Raw genomic sequence first — 23,990 nt, forward strand, 5'->3', positions numbered from 1 at the left:
GATACTTTAAAAACTATTGATTAGTACAGAATTTTTGTAAAGAATTGAGGTATTTAAGATCCTCAGAGGATTTAACAATGGAGTATCCAGGATGGAATAATGACAATATCATGAAAAGGATAGATTACTATTTACCATAGAGTGGGGATGTTGAGTTGCAAGCAGGCATAAGAAAAAACTGCCAACCAGAGACAATGGTCATGTGTGTGTGAGTTGCATTAGCGTAAATGTGTGTGTGTGTATGTTGCCTCATTCTGAAGAAGGCCTTTTGGCTGGAATTTTTCTTCTACATTGTTTACTGTATAGACTTCATCCCAGGTTTAATTGGCCAATTGTATCTGGCAGTAACAACCTGGGAGGACAAAATGTATTATGTGTGGTGTAGAGCACCATAAATATCAATATTTGTTCAGTGTATAAGGGTGCTATCTTTGAGGAGAGGGCTTTGGGAGGATGTTGGTCACTAACGGCAGTTAGCCTCTGGACTTGTATCTGTGTAGAAGCGAAGTGCTAATAAATCTGTATCTGAGAGAATTCTAGTTGTTTACCTACAACTATATCCTATTCACTCATATGCACTGCAGCACATAATGTTTTTTCTTTGCAGTTAGAACTAAAACTTTTGCATTTTTTTAAATACTGTGTTGTACATGAGGCAGAGTGCATAGCTATGAGTGAATCTTTGTGTTTCATTATTTTATTGGTTGATCTGCTATGCATTGCTGTTTGGTAACTTTCACTTTGCATGTGTTTTCACTAACAGAATACCTATTGTTGTTAATACCGATAAAAGGTGATGCAGGGGTCTTTTATACCAACACTGTTGCAAAAATATTAGGTAGGTGATAAGTTAAAAGGTCCTCAGTTATATTGGCACCATACAGAAATGTGCCGTGTACTGAGCGTAAAAGAGAGACCAGGTCAAGGAGAGAGAAAATAATCTTATATTGGATGCATCTCATATCAGTGTGTCTTGTAACAGGAGGTAATAACCTTTGAGCAAAAAAATTCTTGTAACTTAACAGTTTGTGCATTTTATTTTCAATGTTCCATTTTTATCTCTGAAATGTAGGTTGATTATATTAGAAAAATCCACCCGTTCATATTTCCAAAACATGACTTAATGACACATGCTTTGTGCATTCACCATTCAGTTTATAGTCACTGATGTGACATTAAAATTCAATTGCAGAAGTTCTGTTAGGAGGATGAATGATGATTCAGAAATCAGAAGTCCATAGACTGCATAGCATCTTAGTCAAACATGTTATTTATTTCTCCTACAGTCTTTTTCAGATTTAAGTTGTTTTACTCCATAATGCTTTTTTTCTGCCATACATGGATATTTACAGAAGACAGTAACAATAATTCTAAGAAGTGCATTTGTGCTAATAACAATTAGTCAGTTGACTTTTAACATCATATTAAATTATGTATTGTTTCCTCTTTAGTGTTTTGCATTGTATGTATTCTTTATGTCTTCACTGAGTTTTACATTATCAGAGTCTTGCATAGTGGAAAGACAGAATAAAATACTTTTCGTACCAGGCTAATCCAAATAAAATTTTTGAGATTTTCACTTCTGTCAGAGTCATTGTGTTCAGATGTAAACTGCTGGCTGCTGTGAATGATACAATGCCCACTTTATACGTACATGAATCACCAATGTCCAGAACTTCCCCGATATACAAAGATGGAGAAGATGATTAAGCACTGTATGGTAGAGCCAGTCCATTGTGCACAGGAGGAAGGAAGGTTAGGGTTCAAGATTCCATTGGCAGTGGGGTCTTTGGAGATGTAGGACAAGTTCAGATTGAGGAAGGAAGTCAACTACTTCCTTTCAAAGGAACCATCCCAGAGTTCACCTGACACGATTTAGGGAACTCATAGAAAATATAAATCTGTATAGGTGGATACAAGTCCATTGTTTTCCAACTGTGTCACCTTGCTTGATCCAACTCATTGTGAGGATATGTAATGTCACATTTTTGTCCCGAGAATCAACTAGCATCATTCTTTGCTTCTGTCCACTCTCCAAAGACTGCCCTGTGATGTACAAAGTGCATAATTCCCTAATCTTCACTGAAGTAATTGTATTGTCTCAGTTAACTCAGTTAATAATATTATTGTGTTATGAATTAAGTATAATCTTTTCGAACTGTATTTTGTGCCTATTCTCTAGGGAAAAATAACAGAATGAATAGACTGGGAGTGGTGTCACTTCTGAATAGGCTGTCCATGTATACTCTTTTAACTCAGGCTGTTCCAACTCTGTCCCGTGAGTCACAGGTGCCTGTGAGCACACATAGCTCATCCGCTGGCAAAGAACCTGCTCTTTCATGTCTACACAGATTCTGATATTTGTATGATAAATAATTTAAATAAATTATACAAATTGCCCCAGAAATGATGCAATAGATTTTGAGGAACAAACCAAGAATAGGAACCCATGTCCAGAAACATCATCCAATGATGCTACAGAGTGCCAAAGTTTCTGTGCTGGCTCCTGCCGCTAGTCCACCTCTTCAGCAGCGAATATGACTTTGTTTGATGATGGACCGCAGGTAGAACATTTCACAGTGTTGTTTGTTATTCAGTGATTCCGACAGGTTGCCACGATTACCAGTGGAGAAGATGGAGCTAGCTGTTGTGTAGAAAGGCCTTGTATCCTATGAATATGATGCTCTGTTGCTTTGATGGATAACGATTTCAGACATGGGTTTCTGTCTACACTTTATTTTCCTACTGGATCCTCTGAAATCTCCAGCATTTTTCAGTATGCAGGAGAAAAGTAAACTGCAGATGGAAACCTGTGCTCGAAACCATCATCCACCAAGGCAATAGAGCTTTGCATTCGTAAGAGACAATACATTTCATGCAGCAGCTGGCTTCATCACCACCACTGGTGATCGTGGCAATCAGTCGCGATCATTGAATAACAAACAAGATTGCGAGGTGTTCCATCTACAGTCAGTTCGCTTACAGAGTCAGGTTTGCTGCTGAAGGGGTGCCCTAGTGACAGGTGCTAGTGCCTATAACTTCAACATTCTGTAGCACTGCTTGATGACATTTCTGGTCTCAAGTTTCTATGCTCAGTTTGTTGCTCAAGACTCCCTTTACAATGACTTGAAGTTCGTCACATCATTTCTGGGACACCCTTTATGTGACAATGCAAGTGAAAGTTTTGCTGATTATTAATTTTTATGATAAAATGAATGCATTCATGGCTGAACTGCACCTGTTTCAAAGGCAGCTTGGTACAGGAAACACAAATGCCACTCATTGTTCATGTTACCTCCAAACACGTTTCATGGTTTATTAACAAAAAATTATGCAGTTTTGTCAGAGGTTTTAGGCAAAGATTCAGGATCTAATTCCCTAATGCTTCAGAATGTGTCCTCTCAACCAATCCCTTTTTTTAGCGTGTTGTTCCTTAAACTTCTTTTTCCCCAATTCAAGTTTGTATCTCCTCATTAGTAATTCAACCAAATTGTAAAACTCATAAACCACTTTTAGTGTCTCATTTCTTAATAGAATTCACGCAGTATCGCCTGACTAATTTGACTACGAGAAGGAAACATAGTAGGTGAATATGGATTGGGGCTAAGAAATAAAAGAGGAAGCCGCCTGGTGGAATTTTGCACAGAGCATAACTTAATCATAGCTAACACTTGGTTCAAGAATCATAAAAGAAGGCTGTATACACGGAAGAATTCTGGAGATACTAAAAGCTATCAGACAGATTATATAATGGTAAGACAGAGATTTAGGAACCAGGTTTTAAATTGTAGGACATTTCTGGGGCCAGATGTGGACTCTGACCACAATCTATTGGTTATGAACTGTAGATTAAAACTGAAGAAATTTCAAAAAGGTGGGAATTTAAGGAGATGGGACCTGGATAAACTGACTAAACCAGAGGTTGTACAGAGTTTCAGGGTCAGCATAAGGGAACAATTGACAGGAATGGGGGAAAGAAATACAGTAGAAGACTAATGGGTAGCTCTGAGGGATGAAGTAGTGAAGGCAGCAGAGGATCAAGTAGGTAAAAAGATGAGAGCTAGTAGAAATCCTTGGGTAACAGAAGAAATATTGAATGTAATTGATGAAAGGGGAAAACATAAAAATGCAGTAAATGAAGCAGGCAAAGAGGAATACAAACGTCTCAAAAATGAGATCGACAGGAAGTGCAAAATGGCTAAGCAGGCATGGCTAGAGGACAAATGTAAGGATGTGGAGGCTTATCTCACTAGCGGTAAGATAGATACAGCCTACAGGAAAATTAAAGAGACATTTGGAGAAAAGAGAGACACTTGTATGAATATCAAGAGCTCAGATGGAAACCCAGTTCTAAGCAAAGAGGGGAAATCAGAAAGGTGGAAGGAGTATATAGAGGGTCTATACAAGGGCGATGTACTTGAAGACTATATTATGGAAATGGAAGAGGGTGTAGATGAAGATGAAATGGGAGATACGATACTGCGTGAAGAGTTTGACAGAGCACTGAAAGACCTGAGTCGAAACGAGGCCCCAGGAGTAGACAACATTCCATTAGAACTACTGACGGCCTTGGGAGAGCCAGTCCTGACAAAACTCTACCATCTGATGAGCAAGATGTGCGAGACAGGCGAAATACCCTCAGACTTCAAGAAGAATATAATAATTCCAATCCCAAAGAAAGCAGGTGTTGACAGATGTGAAAATTACCGAACTATCAGTTTAATAAGCCACAGCTGCAAAATACTGACGCGAATTATTTACAGACGAATGGAAAAACTGGTAGAAGGCGACCTCGGAGAAGATCAGTTTGGATTCCGTACAAATGTTGGAACACGTGAGGCAATACTGACCTTATGACTTATCTTAGAAGAAAGATTAAGGAAAGGCAAACCTACATTTCTAGCATTTGTAGACTTAGAGAAAGCTTTTGACAATGTTGACTGGAATACTCTCTTTCAAATTCTAAAGGTGCCAGGGGTAAAATACAGGGAGCGAAAGGCTATTTACAATTGGTACAGAAACCAGATGGCAGTTCTAAGTGTTGAGGGGCATGAAAGGGAAGCAGTGGTTGGGAAGGGGGTGAGACAGGGTTGTAGCCTCTCCCTGATGTTATTGAATCTGTATATTGAGCAAGCAGTATAGGAAACAAAAGAAAAATTTGGAGTAGGTATTAAAATCCAGGGAGAAGAAATAAAAACTTTGAGGTTCGCCGATGACATTGTAATTCTGCCAGAGACAGCAAAGGACTTGGAAGAGCAGTTGAACGGAATGGACAGTGTCTTGAAAGGAGGATATAAGATGAACATCAACAAAAGTAAAACAAGGATAATGGAATGTAGTCGAATTAAATCGGGTGATGCTGAGGGAATTAGATTAGGAAATGAGACACTTAAAGTAGTAAAGGAGTTTTGCTATTTGGGGAGCAAAATAACTGATGATGGTTGAAGTAGAGAGGATGTAAAATGTAGACTGGCAATGGCAAGGAAAGCGTTTCTGAAGAAGAGAAATTTGTTAACATCGAGTATAGATTTAAGTGTCAGGAAGTCGTTTCTGAAAGTATTTGTATGGAATGTAGCCATGTATGGAAGTGAAACATGGACAATAAATCGTTTGGACAAGAAGAGAATAGAAGCTTTCGAAATGTGGTGCTACAGAAGAATGTTGAAGATTAGGTGGGTAGATCACGTAACTAATGAGGAGGTATTGAATAGGATTGGGGAGAAGAGAAGTTTGTGGCACAACTTGACTAGAAGAAGGGATTGGTTGGTAGGACATGTCCTGAGGCATCAAGGGATCACAAATTTAGCGTTGGAGGGCAGCATGGAGGGTAGAAATCGTAGAGGGAGACCAAGAGATGAATATACTAAGCAGATTCAGAAGGATGTAGGTTGCAGTAGGTACTGGGAGTTGAAGGAGCTTGCACAGGATAGATTGGCATGGAGAGCTGCATCAAACCAGTCTCAGGACTGAAGACCACAACAACAACAACAACAATTTGACTACATTCCATTAGCTTTGTTTTACTTTTTGTTGGTCTCTTTTTGAGATACTATACACTCCATTAAATTGCTCTTCATAGTCCTTTGCCATCTCTTACAGAATTACAATGTCATTGGGAGACATTAAAGTTTTTATGTCTTTTCTCTAAATTTTAATTCTCTTTCCAAATTTCTCCTTGGTTTCCTTTGCAATTTGCATGAAGTATAGATTGAACCACATTGAGAAGAAACTACAACTGTGTCTCACTCCGTTCTCATTACTGCTTCCCTTTCATGTCCTTTTACTCTGTGGGTCAATATTTCATTGTGGACGTGATAAAAACTGCAGGTAGGTCCCAACTTCAAGATCCAACATTGATGAGCATTCTGCATTTTGCGGTAAAACGGAGTCTGGCACAAAATATTTCATCATTTGTAAGTAAAAACATAGATCGTATTCCACAAATGTAAAAAAGTTTCAGTTTCAGTACCTTTGGTTTAGGTTGAATTTCTTTATTTGGTTTAGGTTGAATTCTTTTGTTTAACATGTGCTGTTTCCCTAATATTTTTGAAGTTTTTGTCAACTGCCTAGCCAGTATTGTTGTGTGTAAAGTGTTGAATGCAGGCCACAAGTCGCTTGCCCACCCCTGACTGTTAGCAGGAGGTTGCTTGGCCTAAATGCATGAGCAGTTTGTTCACCTCTGCCTGTGAGCACCTGACTGCCTGCAGGTGAGCACTGAAGCTGGAATAATTTGTTTTAGCTGAACAGTTTCCATGTGCTATCGTCAAAGAGTTCCACGACCCTGTAACCACAACAAAGCTCTTGTACAGTGATTAATATTAAAAGAATAGATAATAAGAAAGACAGTTGTTGTGTTGATACTCCTGTCACTGACTGTATGAATTATTCATGAAATATTTTGAACAGTGAGCTGTCAACTGCACATATCGCTTCACAAAATAAGCTTTCAGCCAACAAGGCCTTTGTCAAAAATAGATCACACACACACACACACACACACACACACACACACACACACAAACACAACTCATACACACATGACTGCAGTCTCAGGCAGCTGAAGCCACACTGCAGTGTGACAGTCTTTTTGTTGTGCCTATCTGCAACTCAAAGTCTCCACTACTGCAGTGAGTAACAATTATCCTTTTCATAATATTGTGACATTCTGTCCTGGATTTTCCATTGTTTACTTTTATGAGTGTGACATACAGATGATAGGATCAGTAATGTATAGCTACAAAATTAATGTATAACATTGGAGAAAACTCACTGTCATACAGCAGAAATAAAAATACAGACAATACTCGTAGTTATGTAATGCCATTGTGTGAGAACTCCATCATCATAGAGCTGTTTATAAAGTACTAATAAATTATGTCACATACTTTTAACTTCTCAGATGACATTGGTGACCATTATTTAACGGTTGAACATTTTATTTCAACTGACATATGTTCAAAACAGAGAGAGATTGATTTAATGTGAGCTTTGTTTCATATCTTGTGATTCAGAAATATCTTATTCTATAAAAATATTGTATGGCATTTTACAAAGTGGAATAACTTTCATATTCTTCTGGTTCTACAGGAGAGTGTAAACTTATGGAAAAACTGCACTGTTCAGGAAACAAAGAGACGGAGCTTATTCATAAAACGGAAACATTGAATGCCACATGTAAAGATCTGGAAGCTGCTCTGATGACTTGCCATAAAAATATGGAAGATCTTATAACTCGTGAGTCAGAGGCTCAAGAGAAAGTGAGAGAAGCTATCACTCTCGTTGAAGCAGCTATTGCAGAAAAAGATTCTGCCTTAATGAGGGAAATGCAAATAAATCGTTAAGTATTTACATATATTTACACCGATGAGCCAAAACATTATGACCACTGCCCACCACGTGAGTGAATGCCACCTGCTGGAATTATGGGCAGGTAATGTAGTAAGGAAAGTAGACAGAGCAGAAGTGAATGGAGAATCATTCTACTGATGATATGGGCCATAAATGGGGAAACTCACTGAAGTAAGCAACTTTGACAAAGGACTGATTGTTACAGCCCAGCTCCTGGCAACGAGCATGCCGGAAATGGCAAAACTGGTCAGCTTCTAGCAGGGTACTGTATTAAGCATCTATTAAAAGTGGTTGAAGAACAATGAAACCATGGCAACAATGTGTTGGACATCCGTGCCTCATCACAGAGACTTGCTCACTCTCTAAAGCAAGACAGACAGTGATCTGTTGCAGATTTGATGACAGAGTACAATACTGGTGCAGGCATAATTGTTCATAGCACACCAATCAATGCACATTGTTGAGCTTGGAGCTCCACAGCAAACAGCCACTACCCATTCCCATTTTGATCCAATGACAATGTCAGTTATGATTGCAGTGGGCATAGTATCATTAAGATTGGTTGTGGATCCCTAGAAATGTGTCACCTTTTCAGATGAATCACTTTTCTTGTTACACCAGGTCGACAGTTGTTCCCGGATACTTCTCCATCCAGAAATCAGGCCAGTGTGGGCAGGACTATGCTTTGTAGGACTTTCACCTGGGCTTTTATGGGACCTTATTAGTAATCGAAGGCACCATGACAGTTGTGGACTATGTGACCATTATTGCATACTGATTATATCCATTCATACTTAAGGTCTTACCTCATGGCAGCGGCATTTTGCAACAGGATATCTGTCCCAGTCACAAGGACAGAAGGTTTGAGGGACATTATAGTGAACTCACATTGCTGTCTTGGCCATCGGTTATGCCTGATCTGGACCTAATGGAACATCTTTGGGACACTGTTGGACACCACCTCTGGGTGGAAAACTGTCAGCTCCTAATTTACGGGAGCATAGAAACCTGGTGCCACATACCTCCAAAAAAACTACCAAAGACACCATCAGGATCACTGATTTATTTCATTCCAAGGGAAGACAAAATGTTACTGAGCAGATGGTCATAATGTTTTGGCACATCATATGAAATAATGTTATTCTGATGAAGTACCTTAGTAATTTTAAAATATGTTCTCCCCTTCCCTCTTTTCTTCTGTTTATACATTTCCCCCCTAATTTCATTGTTAAATAAACAATGGCAACTCATTATTCAAACTGTCACATGCTAATTAATGTATATGTGTATCTTGGAACTTGCACCATTATTATGCATACTTATTAAGATGACCCCTTGAATGGAAGTCAGTCCCTTGCTTTAATATGTTAGAACAAAGAAGGAAACCAAAAACTTCAAACAAAGAGGAAGATGAACAGGAATACAAAAATCCTGAAAAACTGGATTATCTGAGAGGCAAGGCAAGCAAAAGAAATATACTTGACAGTGGAAGATTATATGAAAAATGATGGAGTTGCAGTATTATGGAATCAGAACATAAAGAAACTGTTTATCAACAGTAGACTGTCTTAAATTATTATACGAAAGAAACAGAAGTAGATGCAGGCTGTATTGGGAATTTGTCTTCAAAGAGGCCCATGGGTTTGACAGAAACCTTGTAATTCCCATCTCTAACAAATGAGGAAACTCCCATCACCTGGACAGAAACAGATGAGAACCAAATACACAACTAGAAATCCACACTTACAGGGCTATTACAAATGATTGAAGCGATTTCATAAATTCACTGTAGCTCCATTCATTGACATATGGTCACGACACACTACAGATACGTAGAAAAACTCATAAAGTTTTGTTCGGCTGAAGCCGCACTTCCGGTTTCTGCCGCCAGAGCGCTTGAGAGCGCAGTGAGACAAAATGGTGACAGGAGCCGAGAAAGCGTATGTCGTGCTCGAAATGCACTCACATCAGTCAGTCATAACAGTGCAACGACACTTCAGGACGAAGTTCAACAAAGATCCACCAACTGCTAACTCCATTCGGCGATGGTATGCACAGTTTAAAGCTTCTGGATGCCTCTGTAATCAACGGGTCGGCCTGCAGTGAGCGAAGAAACGGTTGAACGCGTGTGGGCAAGTTTCACGCGTAGCCCGCGGAAGTCAACGAATAAAGCAAGCAGGGAGCTAAACATACCACAGCCGACGGTTTGGAAAATCTTACGGAAAAGGCTAAAGCAGAAGCCTTACCGTTTACAATTGCTACAAGCCCTGACACCCGATGACAAAGTGAAACGCTTTGAATTTTCGGCGCGGTTGCAACAGCTCATGGAAGAGGATGCGTTCAGTGCGAAACTTGTTTTCAGTGATGAAGCAACATTTTTTCTTAATGGTGAAGTGAACAGACACAATGTGCGAATCTGGGCGGTAGAGAATCCTCACGCATTTGTGCAGCAAATTCGCAATTCACCAAAAGTTAACATGTTTTGTGCAATCTCACGGTTTAAAGTTTACGGCCCCTTTTTCTTCTGCAAGAAAAACGTTACAGGACACGTGTATCTGGACATGCTGGAAAATTGGCTCATGCCACAACTGGAGACCGACAGCGCCGACTTCATCTTTCAACAGGATGGTGCTTCACCGCACTTCCATCATGATGTTCGGCATTTCTTAAACAGGAGATTGGAAAACCGATGGTCGTAGTGGAGATAATGATCAGCAATTCATGTCATGGCCTCCACGCCCTCTCGACTTAACCCCATGCGATTTCTTTCTGTGGGGTTATGTGAAAGATTCAGTGTTTAAACCTCCTCTACCAAGAAACGTGCCAGAACTGCGAGATCGCATCAACGATGTTTTCAAACTCATTGATGGGGACATGCTGCGCCGAGTGTGGGAGGAACTTGATTATCGGCTTGATGTCTGTCGAATCACTAAAGGGGCACATATCGAACATTTGTAAATGCCTAAAAAAACTTTTTGAGTTTTTGTATGTGTGTGCAAAGCATTGTGAAAATATCTCAAATAATAAAGTTATTGTAGAGCTGTGAAATCGCTTCAATCATTTGTAATAACCCTGTACAATGAAGAAACTCCCATCACCTGGACAGAAACAGAGGCAGCCTTAAAATCTATGCCTAAAGGAAAATCTTCAGGTGCAGATGAAGTGAATGCAGACATGATAAAGGCTGCAGGCATCCAAGACAGACAGTGGCTGCACCGAGTACTCAGTGCCATATGGGCAGATAACAAAATACCTGTGGATTGGAGCAAGGATGTAATAATTCCCCTGTTTAAGAAAGGTAGCAGGCAGAAACCCACCAGCTATAGAGGAATAACCCTATTGTCTCATGGGCTGAAAATACTTGAGAGGATCATAGAAAAGAGGCTGAGAACTATCATAGAACCACAGCTGGAGGGGGAACAACATGGCTTCGTAAGTAACAGATCAACAATAGATCTAATTTTTAGCAACTGCATCTTGATGGGAAAGTATTGGGAGAAAGGCAAGAACCTGGTCATTGTATTCCTGGATGTAGAAAAAGCCTATGATAGTGTTATAAGAGGTAAGATCTGGGAATACCTGAGGAAAAAGAATGTGCTGGAAGGACTAATAAGAAAAATTCAGATGTTGTACAAAGACTCTACTAGCTGCGTACAAATTGGGGAAGGACGGTCATCATGGTTTGAGACCAAGAGTGAAGTTAAACAAGGAAGTGCACTGTCTCCAATACTATTCATCATTGATGTCGATACTATAATGAATAACATCAAGGAGAAGTCAGGTGAACTGAATGCATTTGCCTTTGCTGATGACATCATGATATGGGGTGAAACTGAAGAGGAAGTACAGATCAGACTCGATGGATGGAAATCTCAGTTCCAGAAATATAACCTCAACATCAGCAAGACCAAGATAGTGGTGATGGCAGTCAACAGAGATGGACAACCAGCAAGTGTAAAAATACGAGACCACCAACTAGTGTGTGGACCCTTACCTTGGAAGTGTAATTTCCAGTGATAATTTGGTCAGAAATGAAATCATCAACAGAGTGCAAAAAGGATCTGAATTCTACCAACAAGTAAGATCACTTTTATGGAATGACTTGATTCCAAAACTGGCGAAACTTATGATGTTTAATAGCTAGTACCAATTTTGACTTATGGTATTGAAACATGTACCCTCACGAAAGAGAATCATCAAGGCTGCAAGCAGCAGAGATGAAACTTCTTAGATCCACCATCCAGAAGATCAAGATGAACGAGTTAAGGAATGAGGAGGTGAGGAAAGAATCCGGAATAAAGACATCTCTATTAGATCGAATTGGTGCATCTAGTCTTCGATGGTACGGGCATGTGATGAGAATGGAGCCAACTAGAACAGCCAAAATAAATTTGGAAAGACAGGTGGATGGGAAAAGACGTCAAGGAAGACCTCATGGATGGACTTAATTAAGGCTGATCTAGTGACCAGAGGATGGACAGTGTATGATATTCTTCGTGAACAGGTGTATTTGGACAGGATGAAGTTGAAAAAGGCTCATTACCAGTACCCGGGAAACTGGAACTGTTAAGTGATGATGATGATGATGATGATGATGAACAAATGTGAAATTGGGTAGGCCTATGCACTGAAAATAATAACCACATCACTCTCAGTTGAATACAAAAAAAAGTTGAAACTGCACACTCAAAAGATCAGTCCAAATTCTGAAAAAGCTGAACCACCAGAGGAGCAATATTAGTTTTAAAATTCTGTATAGATGAAAGTATATAAAAGAAATTAACAATATCGTATGTCTTAATAAGTCTTAAGACATAAATAATATGTCTGCTAATGTAAAATGGAAAAAAAGCCAAAGCTAATTGTGTAACAGTATATTAATTGTGCCTGACTACAACGCAGCTTGTCATCATTAGAGAAAGTAGGATTGTACCCTTCTCATAATACTGCCGATATAGAATACATGGCATAGCAATGTCTATCCTGGTGACAGTTGTTTTACCTGGAAGTGAAGAAGGCCTCAAAACCATATTAAACAAATTGGATTAAGTTACTGAAAAAATGCAACATGAAAATGATTCTAAAACAAAGGTAACGGTTTGCAACAACTGGTTCAGTTGACATCACACCAGCTGAGAAGAGTGCTCCACCTACCATATTGGAAGGATGCCATGGGTCTGATGATGGTCATGTGATATGACCGAAACTGGTCACCTATGTTCTTGTAACATACATGGTGTGATCAAGACTGAATTTTAAAAAGAAAAATTTTAAAAATTTTTGATCACTATTCCAAAAATGTTTATTAAAATTGTTCCTGTGTTAAGAGTTCCTTAAAAGTCTTCTCAACTCAACTGTTCTTTTGTCACTAACAATAGTCACAATTACAAAACAGCACAGAATAACACTGAAGTTCCTTGGTTCTGTGGTGTGCTTTCATTACGACTTGCATGGACCGACCGACAAGTACTTGTCGGTGCCGTTCGACCGCCGTGTCTACAGTCTTCTCACGAAAAACTTGAGACCTGCACACACAGGCAGGTGACGCGCAGTAGAAAGGGTTCCTTTTCCCCACTCACATCTAATGTATCGTGTGTTCAAGACAGTGGAAGGCCAAGTGGTTCTAGAATTTATACAGAAATTTTTGAATCACTTCAATGTGTGGACAGAGCAATCAGAGAGATAAAGGCCTGTATTGAAGCAGATGGGAGGGAAGGTGTTGAGATTTTGAAGGAATGGTAATACGATGCCTTGACCCCGAATCCAGATCATGAAGACATCATCAAGGAGACTGAATCAGAAAAGAGATTTGGTGTTTTGGGAGGCTAGCAAGATTTCCTCTAGATGGCTGATAAAAAGGTTGGTGTAAGGAGGGTGCCATGCAGGTGGCCTTGGTTAGTTTTCGGGTGGTTGATTGGATTTGTTGGTCAACAAGAATAATTTTATTGCAGTAGGAGTACTATAACCAGCTACAATGGGGCATCCACGATTGTTGAGCTTATGAATGTTGGAAAGACTGTAGAAGTTGGTTGGGTTGGGTGTGTGGGGTGATGGACATGGGGGACATGGTTACAGGATGAGCCTGTGGATTTCATTAGGGATTGGAGGCTGTGTTGAACTTCTGTGATATGATCACTGTGGCAGAGCTTGTAGGTAAAGGAGTGAGGGAGCTGGAGGAAGCCTTCTGTCAGTTAATCACTGTGTTTCACCATGACAGTGGTGGAGCCTTTGTCTTCAGGCAGTATGATTAGGTCAGAATCTGTTTTGAGGTTGTATATAGCTGTCCTTTCTTCTGCTGAAAGGTTAGTGTTCATAGGAAGGGACCTGAGAAGGATGCTGAAGCCAGGTTGAAGGTAAGAAATTCCTGGAAGGTGACCAGGAGATGGGAAAGGGGGAGGGTCACAGTTGGATGGTGGCATGAACTGGGAGAGGTATGGTTCAATAGTGGGATTAGGTTAGCTACAGTTGGAGGGGTTTATGGCAAAGAAGCATTTCCACGTAGGGGTCTGGAGAAGGAAAGTAGGTCTTTGACAAATCCAACATGTGTGGGACTGAAGGTGAGGCCTGAAACTTCTGTGGGATTGAGGTATTTGCTGGAAAGAGTAACATCAGTCTTTTGGGTTTGCCTGGGTTCTGGATTTCATGTAGTGTTGGAAGGGAGTTTTGGAGGATGTGGAAGTTTGGAAAGGTCATATACACAGGGCGTGGGTGCTATAAGCGGTTGACAAGGTTATTCACTGCGGTGCTTGAAGGCAGGAGTAGAATCATTTTCTATGTACAGCAAATACATGTAGAATTAACACTTTGAAAAATATTTAATTTTGGTCTTTCCCAGCAAACCTACCCACTTATGAGCAGGTAAGTCAAGCACTTGTTTCAGGACAGACATTTGGTGTTGGTCACTTTTATCTCTAGCTTCAAACCATCACAATGCATTACCTAAAGATGTAAATGCTTCAGAAGCAGCTGGTATATTTTTGTCTTCGTTTTCTGAACCACTAGTTGAAGAGATGCTGGTGGCATCAGATTTATCAGTGACAAGATTAAGGTTTCGCTATCCTGCATGATTTTTGTTACATCTGTCAATGTTGACTTACGACCCCAGTATTCATTAGATAACTTGGTTGCAAATTCACTTTCCTACAATCTTTCTTTTATCTTGTATTTATTTCTCGTAGAAAGAACGGCACATTTATGCCACAGCATTTCATATCACAAGTTTACTTTATCCTGCAAAATTTACACAAGTTACTATTTGCTTACTATTCACAACTCAGTGTTGGTGTATGGTAGGAGGGTGGGGAGGGGGTGGGGCAAGACCATTTGATGGGGGGATAATGCCACATGCAAGCGTGTATCAGTTTGGATAACTGGTTGCTTGATTGATCAGCATTCAGATAATCAACACTCTGGTGTAGCTGCATTTTTAGTAATCATACACAACCACCTGTTTGACGAAAGGTCCATACCTACAGACTGGAAAGTTGTACAGGATACAGTAATACACAAGAAAGAAAATAAAAGTAATCCACTGAATTGTAGACACATATCATTCACATCAATTTGCAATAGAATTTTAGAATGTATGCTGTGTTCTAACATTTTGAAATACCTCAAAGAAAAAGATCTATTAACACATAACCAGTGTGAATTCTTGCGAAATACAGCCTGGTTATCAACAGAAGTCATCAAGGTGATTTCATTATTTCTAGATTTCCAGATGGTTTTTGATATGGTTCTTCTTCACAAGTGGCTTGTAATCCAATTGGGTGTCTATAGAGTAATATCTCAGTTTGGATTTGTGATTTGTTACTAGGAAAGTCACAGTTCATACTGACTGATGGAGAAGTCAGCTAATGAAATTGAAATGATACCTGCATTTCCCCAAGGAAGTGTAGTAGGCCCTCATGTTGTTCGTAATGTATGTATACAATTTAGGAGAAAATCTGAGCAGTGGTATTACATTGTTTGCAGTTGATGCTGTTATTTACTGTCAATTGAAGTCATCAAAAACAATTGCAAAATGGTGTGGATAAGACATCCACATGGTGAAAAGTGGCAATTGACCCTAAACAATAAAAGTTACGAGGTACCCCACATAAGTACCAAAAGGAATCTGTTATCTTGTCGTTACATGATAAATAATGCAAGTTTAAAGGTTATCTATTTAACTAAATACCTTGGCATTACTGTCAATTGAAGTCATCAAAACCAATTGCAAAATGGTGTAGATAAGATATCCACACGGTGAAAAGTGGCAATTGACCCTAAACAATAAAAGTTACGAGGTACTCCACATGAGTACCAAAAGGAATGTGTTATCTTGTTGTTACATGATAAATAATGCAAGTTTAAAGGTTATCTATTTAATTAAATACCTTGGCATTACTTTTACAAAGAATTTAAATTGGAACCATCACACAGAAGAAGTTGTGAAGAAGGTGAACAAATGACTGTGTTTTATTGGCAGAACAGTTAGAAGATGTAACAAATCTAGTAGACTGCCTACATTATGCTTGTCTGTCTTCCTCTGGAGTATAGATGTGCAGTATGGCATCCTTAGCAAATTGGGTTGACAAAAAAAAGTTCAAAGAAGGAAAGCTTGTTTTATAGTATGACAAGGTAGGTGAGACAGAGCGTCAGACGTGTTGAACAACTTGGGGTGGTAATAATTGAAACAGCTGGTTTTCATTGTGAAGATATCTTTCACAAAATTTCAGTCATCAGCTGTCTCCTCTGAATGCCAAAATATTCTTTGAACAATAGGAGGACCTGCATCAGCAAACTACCTAGAAGGCCCGCTACCAGTCATTTTGACCAGTGAAATTTTTGCTCTCTGTTTCCAGTTTTACTTGTTAAGGTAGTTGAGTACGGTGTCTTTATAGGACAATAGTTCTTTATGCTTATCTTACAAATGCATGTTGCACAAAATTTTTGTAGAAAGTGTATTTAATTAAATAAGAAAGATCAAAATAAGGAATACATAGTAAATACAAAATCAATTTAAACTAAACTTAAAAATGCAAAGAAATATATAATTTTACAATAATATCTTTTATCTGTGTGACCTGTACTCATTCATAGCCCCAAATAGGTCATTAACATGTATTTAGTCTGAAAAATAAACAAAAATGAACACACATTACTGTAGCAATAATGAGAAAATAACATTTTTTCTCCCTGTGACACCTTTTCAGTCCAAGCCACCATCTTCATCAAAACACGTTGCACACATACTGAACACTTCCAGCACATGGACGACGTTCAAATTTCTTCCTCTGCACACACTGATTTTTAGTGTTGTTCAAAATATGCATCCTCCTATCTGGCAGGTCTTCCGTATGATACCTTACATATTTCAGGGGTCACAGTGAATGTATGAAAAGGTCATTTCCTTGAATATACATACGCAGAGGAGAGTTCTTCTGCTAATTTGAAAAGAAATATTCACCGACTAACTTTTTCTCCTGTTGTCTCTCTGTAAAGGAACCAGGTGTTGATTCCAGCAAGGTCTAGGATGTTGAAAACATGTGCATAGGCCATCTGCGGCAGTTAAACTTGTCAGTGTACAGACGAGATATCTGGCCCAGAATGTCAACTCCAAATTTAATGGAATTGTAGAAGCTCACAGTTTTAGGGAGTTTCTCCTGTGTTTGTTCATCCACTGCAACTGGCTGCTGCATTGTGCTCAATAGAAGAACATTTTTGTTGGTCTTCCTCTTATGGGAAGTAGCTGTTGTGACACCAGATTTGTATAAAATAGTATCATACAAAGATCCAGCAGTAGACTTTGCTAATAATGGAACATTTTTTCGGGTTCTGTTCATTTTACCCATCATGGTTGTGTTCTCCCACTTCAGTGCTCTGCAAGATGTTTGGCTGTGAAGATATTGTCACATGTTACATTTCTTCTATGCTCTGCATCAAGTATGTTAGTGGGTCTTGCACTTTGTTTACCCAAATAAGAAAACCCATTCACAATATATTTACAATTGGCATCTGCTGCAAGCCAGAACTTCAAACCAAATTTGTCTTGTGCATTATTCATGTATCGTGTATAGCGCCACCAAGCTTTGTGTGGATAGAGCTGCTTATCCACGGGTATAAATGCACCTGGTTTATAGTTCTGGATAAAGATAGCTGCAAATGAATTCCAGACTGGAGTAGCTGTTGCAAAGCATCAGTCTTGGGTCTTTCGGCGTGCGTGTGTTTGTCATTGAATCTCCAAAATTCAGGGTGTATACGACCCGGGACAACCGGGAGATCCGGGAAAAACCTGGGAATTTTTTCATCCGGGAGAAAACCAGGAAAAACCTGGGAATTTTTTAGAATTCCGGGAAGTTTTCAATGTTCTTGTTTTCAGTTAAACTTCTGTAATTTTGACTGGCAAGAACCGATACTCTAACAAAGGATATTATTGTATACCGCTATTTCAGAATAATACTGCAACGATAAAACATGAACGAGAGAAAAAACGAAAATAAAACTTAAATTCCAAAGGAAATGTGCCATATACAGCAACAAAACACAGTGCTCATACAAGCATCTGCCAACAGCAAAATGTGTCAAAGGCTTTAGGAATACTATGCAATGTTCCGTAACAACACATTGCCTCTGATGAACGTGACGTCACAGCTGTTTACATTAGATTCATTTTAGCAGTTATGAACGGGATCATGTGCACGCGCAATTGAGTAGTACCTTCTCCCGCTTCTGGCTACAGAAATGTGGCTGTTGGCTGTATAATAAGCACTCGCAGCAGGCAGCTAGATGCTACCGGGAAAATTTAACTGGAGCGCCCAAGCTGCTAGATTCTTGCATGCACAGCTGGCCCAGTTCTAGGAGGGGGTAGGGGGCAAATTCATACTATTGAGAGAAAAACCTTGTTTCACAAAGTAGCATCCTGCGCAAGTTAGTCTATCGATTATTCATATGACTTTGAAACGCATCCCTGTCAGTTTTTGAACATTTTTGAACACATTCTAAGTGGATTTCTGAATCAGTCGTAAGTTGATTTGTGAACGTGTGCATGTCTCTGTCAGGGGAATCCTCGTCGCATGTAGAAACAAAGTTTCCTACAAACAAAAGGGGCTATATGAGCTGAGCGGAGTAAGGCCGAACAGATGAATGACAACCGCTGTCTAATTGTGTGGTTGATTGGGTTTGCGAATGATGAGCATTGTTATAATTACTAGCTAAATCCATAGATTCAGACTACAGGAGTGGAAATAAACGAATAACAGGTAACAAAGATTACGTATTACCTGCTCGGTGTATCTAAGAAAATGAAATTTTGACAGAAAATTTTTGGGCAGATTGCTATACTAGTAAGGGCCAGCTGAACAGTCCCCGGCTAGCAGCCGCTTTAAATTCTATTCTGGAAGTAGCGCGGAATACGCGTTGTACGAACATGTAGCAATGCCTAACCGGAGAATAATCGCGGGATAACTAAACCGGTGATTCTGGCAGAGTTAGTGGAGTTAACCTGCGAATAAGCTTTGGCATTGGCAGGAACAGTTACAGAACTAGTGCTAACAAGACTGTTTGTTAGAACGAGGAAGGAGAAGAAACGGGGACATCATATAAATTATGGAACAATATGACGATTCCAAGTTTGTATAAAAATTTCATTCTACTACTTTTCGAGCTCATACTTGAGAAACTGGAGCGTATGAATGAAGTTTGAAACTACTTCCTAACGTAAGGCTTTTTGCTTGTAGTAGGCCTAATAGGCACTTGATATTGGTACTTTGTGAATTATATTCTGTCGTTACAAAAAAGTCCGTTTGTGCCAAAACAGTCTCGTTTATTTGGTGTGTATTACAATTGCTGCAGTATTAGCAAGGCCTATTTCGTTTTATCTAGCAGAGAGTGACAAAATAGACGTAATCAGATTGGGAAACCACACCAGTCTTGGGTCCTATTTGCATTAATGGCTTTTTCAGTATTAGACAACGACATTTCGACTTTTCATGTAGCAAAATATTTCACGAACTTTGATGAGGTAATAGAGTCTTTCGCAGAAAGGAAAGTACGCCATGTAAAGCTGTAGCAAGATTAAAGAGAAAAAAATTCTAAGAGCTAAGGATTGAAGAAATGTGTATTGTCTTGCTTGTCCCATGTCTTCACTGGGTTTATGTATCCTATATTTAATTTTATGTCACACAGGGCAGCAAGTTGTTAGCTGATAGGGAATAAAGAGTGCAAATTTTCTGAAGAGGGACAAGATTTCAAACCGGCCAATTGTAAGCAGGAGAGGCACCACAGGACATTTTAATTTCCACTGTCCTGAATATGGTTTGATGGCATCCATTACAAAATATACAATTCCACAGAGCAAAGTACACTGACGTACGACAGAAGAATGCTGTGTGAGGAGGCGAGGCACTGCCCTTTGACACACTTACGACCAAATAACATGTCTTACATTTCCTCAAACACACATGTTTTATGCATCAGACTCTTCAGAAAAGTGTGCGCTACAAAATGAACATATTTTTGAAAATACAATTTTTTTAAAATTTTTGACGCCGTATCTCAAACCCTCGAGGGAGTGGCGGGGTATTGTACTGGTTTGGAAATATCGTAGATTCGGGGCTGATGCGCAGAGCAGTCTGAGTTACAGTGGGGTAGTGGGTAGTCTCCACGTGACCCGTTTTTACATTTAGTGATTTTGCTGTTTCCTCTTCGTTTACTGCTCTCATGTCAAATGGAAACAAAACAGATTTCTGATTTCCACCTTTCTGACAGTCAAGCATTAATTGCCTTGCAGAACAATGAAGTTATTTTTGTTGGTTTGCCAAAGAAATTTTCTTTTTAATTCCACACACTGTTCGCTGCATTTCAAGTGCACATTTTCAACTTCTAGCATGTATGGCATTATGCCATTATTATGCCAAACGTGAGATAACACAGTACTGGTACTCCAAGAAAATTTACATCCCGAACACCACATTGAAAAGCTTAATATCTGGTCGTGGCCTACTTAACTGGGAATATGGACATACAAATATGCACTTTAAATGTGGATATTTTAGTATGGGTCTCAAAATTCCGATGCTCTTGGAGTATCCTCTGATGTTTTGTTTCTTCTATGACATAATGTACAATCTTTTAATGTTTTACACGTACGAACATACGGGCTCCCTGCGACATTGTAGCTGCTCAAGCGCGGTAATGCCTGTCATCTGGCGCTCTCTGGCAACTGCGGAAATGAACCTATTTCTAACAGGTCACGGGAAAATATTCCAAATGGTGGTTTGAAATACGTTACCATCAAAGTACCATTCTGGCAGTTACAACGGAGCTATGTGCGATAATGTACGATGAATTTCTTAAATCACAGAGCATTTGACTCTCATTTAAAAATCAATTCTTTGATGACGAGCCATTTAGATGAATTTCAAGCCCAGAAGATCAGACATTTAAGTCGTTATTAAAATTTTTACGATCACATTTGTGTGATATATCTTAAATTGTAATACGCGCATAAAAGACCAACATTGTACATGAAAGCTTAGCTTCTCTTGCAGCGTATTAATCTTACAGACCAATATTATATGTGAAAGCTTTTCATTTTGTGTAGCAACACTATGTATATTAATTTAAACCATTAACTTTTTCTGTTTGTGCGTTCGTGCTACTTAACAATGATGCTGCTACTGGCTGACTACATCACGTGTCCTAAGCTCTGAATACCCGCTGTCATCGGCTGGCGAGATCACGTGACATGAGCTATGACTGGCTTACAAAAGCGCACCGCAATTTCGATTTCAATGCTTCGGAAAGTAACATGCGGTGTTTGGTGGAATTCGAACTTATACTTTCGTAATACGAAAATATGCAGCGTATATGTTGCTGCACGTCAAATATCTTTCCAAAACACGTTTTCTTCCCTGTGTTTAGTTTTATAAAACGCCGGGAAATTCTACTTCCGTGTATAAAACCATAATCATACAAAGGACTTATACAGTTCCGAGAGAAGATATACTGTCAGTTAACAGGGAAAAAGTATGTTTTCATCTGGGAGAAAGTGTATTCTTAACCGGGAAATCCAGGAGGAATCCGGGAATTTTTTTTCCTTGTCCACGTATACACCCTGAAATTGCATGACATCTAGGAACTTATTTCTTCCCACAGTGCGAGAAAAAATGCCTGGTTCCCACACTTGAGACGGCAGAAGTTTCAGGGGAAAATTCTTTCCTCCATACACTCCACATGCTTACATTGCAGCAATGGCAGCTTCTAATTGGGCAATATCAAATAACCATGAGGCATACTGTAGAAGTTCTCGGCCTCTAATTTCTGTGAAGCTTTTTATATTCTGTAGAATATTATTGTCTATCAACACTCATCAGACACTCGAGTAACTGCCTGAGACTACAGGCTAGCTCAGGAGTTTCTACCAACACATTGTGATGCACTAATCTTCCAGGTGCATTCCCTCGTGCAATTCAAGTTCACACTGTTCCGTTGACTGCAGTCTGTGCACTTCCAACTTCCAGATGGTGAGATGGATGCAATTTTTTCTGTCCTTTTCTTCAACTGTGAGTAGGAATTTGTGGTGTCACTGGAATCGAACATCTAAGCACTGGGTTATTCGTATATTGTTGTACAGTTTCTGAATATTCATCTTCCGATCCTAATGATTCGCCTCGTTCTGTTTCATGGGGCTGACATTTCGTATCATCTTTATAATCTTTGTCATCTTTATCATCCAACTCATTACAGTCAAAAATATCTACTCTTTCAGAATCCTCTTCTGGTAAACTGTTCATGTAATTCAGTAATTCTTCATCAGAACATAATAATGAAGAGAATGCTGAACTTCTTCAGAGCACAACTGCGTATGACAGAGAACAGCAACTAAAGTATGTCCAGTCTTCCACTAAATAGAGTAAAATGTGAAGAGAGAGAGTGGGAACGACATCATAACAATGAAAAATGGATGAAAAATCAGTTGTTGTGCCTTTACAGACATGAAATGTACACTACTGGCCATTAAAATTGCTACACCATGAAGATGACATGCTACAGACGCAAAATTTAACCGTCAGGAAGAAGATGCTGTGATATGCAAATGATTAGCTTTTCAGAGCATTCACACAAGGTTGGCACCGGTAGCGACACCTGCAGTGTGCTGAAATGAGGAAAGTTTCCAACCGGTTTCTCATACACAAACTGCAGTTGACCAGCGTTGCTTGGTGAAACGTTGTTGTGATGCCTTGTGTAAGGAGGAGAAATGCATACCATCATGTTTCCGACTTTGATAAAGGTAGGATTGTAGCCTATCACGATTGCGGTTTATCGTATCGCGACATTGCTGCTTGCGTTGTTCGAGGTCCAATGACTGTTGGCAGAATACGGAATCGGTGGGTTCAGGAGGGTAATACACAATGCTGTGCTGGATCCCGATGGCCTCGTATCAATAGCTGTCGAGATGACAGGCATCTTATCCGCATGGCTGTAACGGATCGTGAAGCCACGTCTCGATACCTGAGTCAACAGAAGGGGACATTTGCAAGACAACAACCATCTGCACGAACACTTCGACGACGTTTGCAGTAGCAGCTTGGAGACCATGGCTGCGGTTACCCTTGACGCTGCATCATAGACAGGAGCGCCTGCGATGGTGTACTAAACGACGAACCTGGGTGCACAAATGACAAAACGTCATTTGTTCGGATGAACCCAGGTTCTGCTTACAGCATCATGATGGTCGCATCCATGTTTGGCGACATCACGGTGAGCACACATTGGAAGCATGTATTCGTCATCGCCATACTGGCTTATCACCTGGAATGATGGTATGGGGTGCCAATGGTTACACGTGTCGGTCACCTCTTGTTCGCATTGACGGCACTTTGAACAGTGGACGTTAGATTTCAGATGTGTTACGACCTGTGGCTCTACCCTTCATTCGATCCCTGCGAAACCCTACATTTCAGCAGGATAATGTGCGGCCGTATGTTGCAGGCCCTGTATGGGCCTTTCTGGGTGCAAAAAAATGTTTGACTGCTGCCCTGGCCAGCACATTCTCCACATCTCTCACCAATTGAAAACGTCTGGTCAATGGTGGCCGAGCAACTGACTCGTCACAATACGCCACTCACTACTCTTGATGAACTGTCGTATCGTGTTGA

At 39.8% G+C, this 23,990-nt stretch overlaps 1 protein-coding gene across 2 annotated transcripts in view; it reads left to right on the top strand.

Annotated features, from left to right (window-relative positions):
- Positions 1-23,990, top strand: part of LOC124805160 (sodium channel and clathrin linker 1-like) — a 112,112-nt gene that overhangs the window by 71,550 nt on the left and 16,572 nt on the right. For both annotated transcript variants that reach the window (XM_047265640.1, XM_047265639.1), the window contains one exon: positions 7,588-7,836. In XM_047265640.1, coding sequence (XP_047121596.1) covers positions 7,588-7,836 — 249 coding nt within the window. The remainder of the gene's footprint in view (positions 1-7,587; positions 7,837-23,990) is intronic.

The sequence above is a fragment of the Schistocerca piceifrons genome, chromosome 7 (genome assembly GCF_021461385.2).
Source record: "Schistocerca piceifrons isolate TAMUIC-IGC-003096 chromosome 7, iqSchPice1.1, whole genome shotgun sequence".
Taxonomy (NCBI): Eukaryota; Metazoa; Arthropoda; class Insecta; order Orthoptera; family Acrididae; genus Schistocerca; species Schistocerca piceifrons.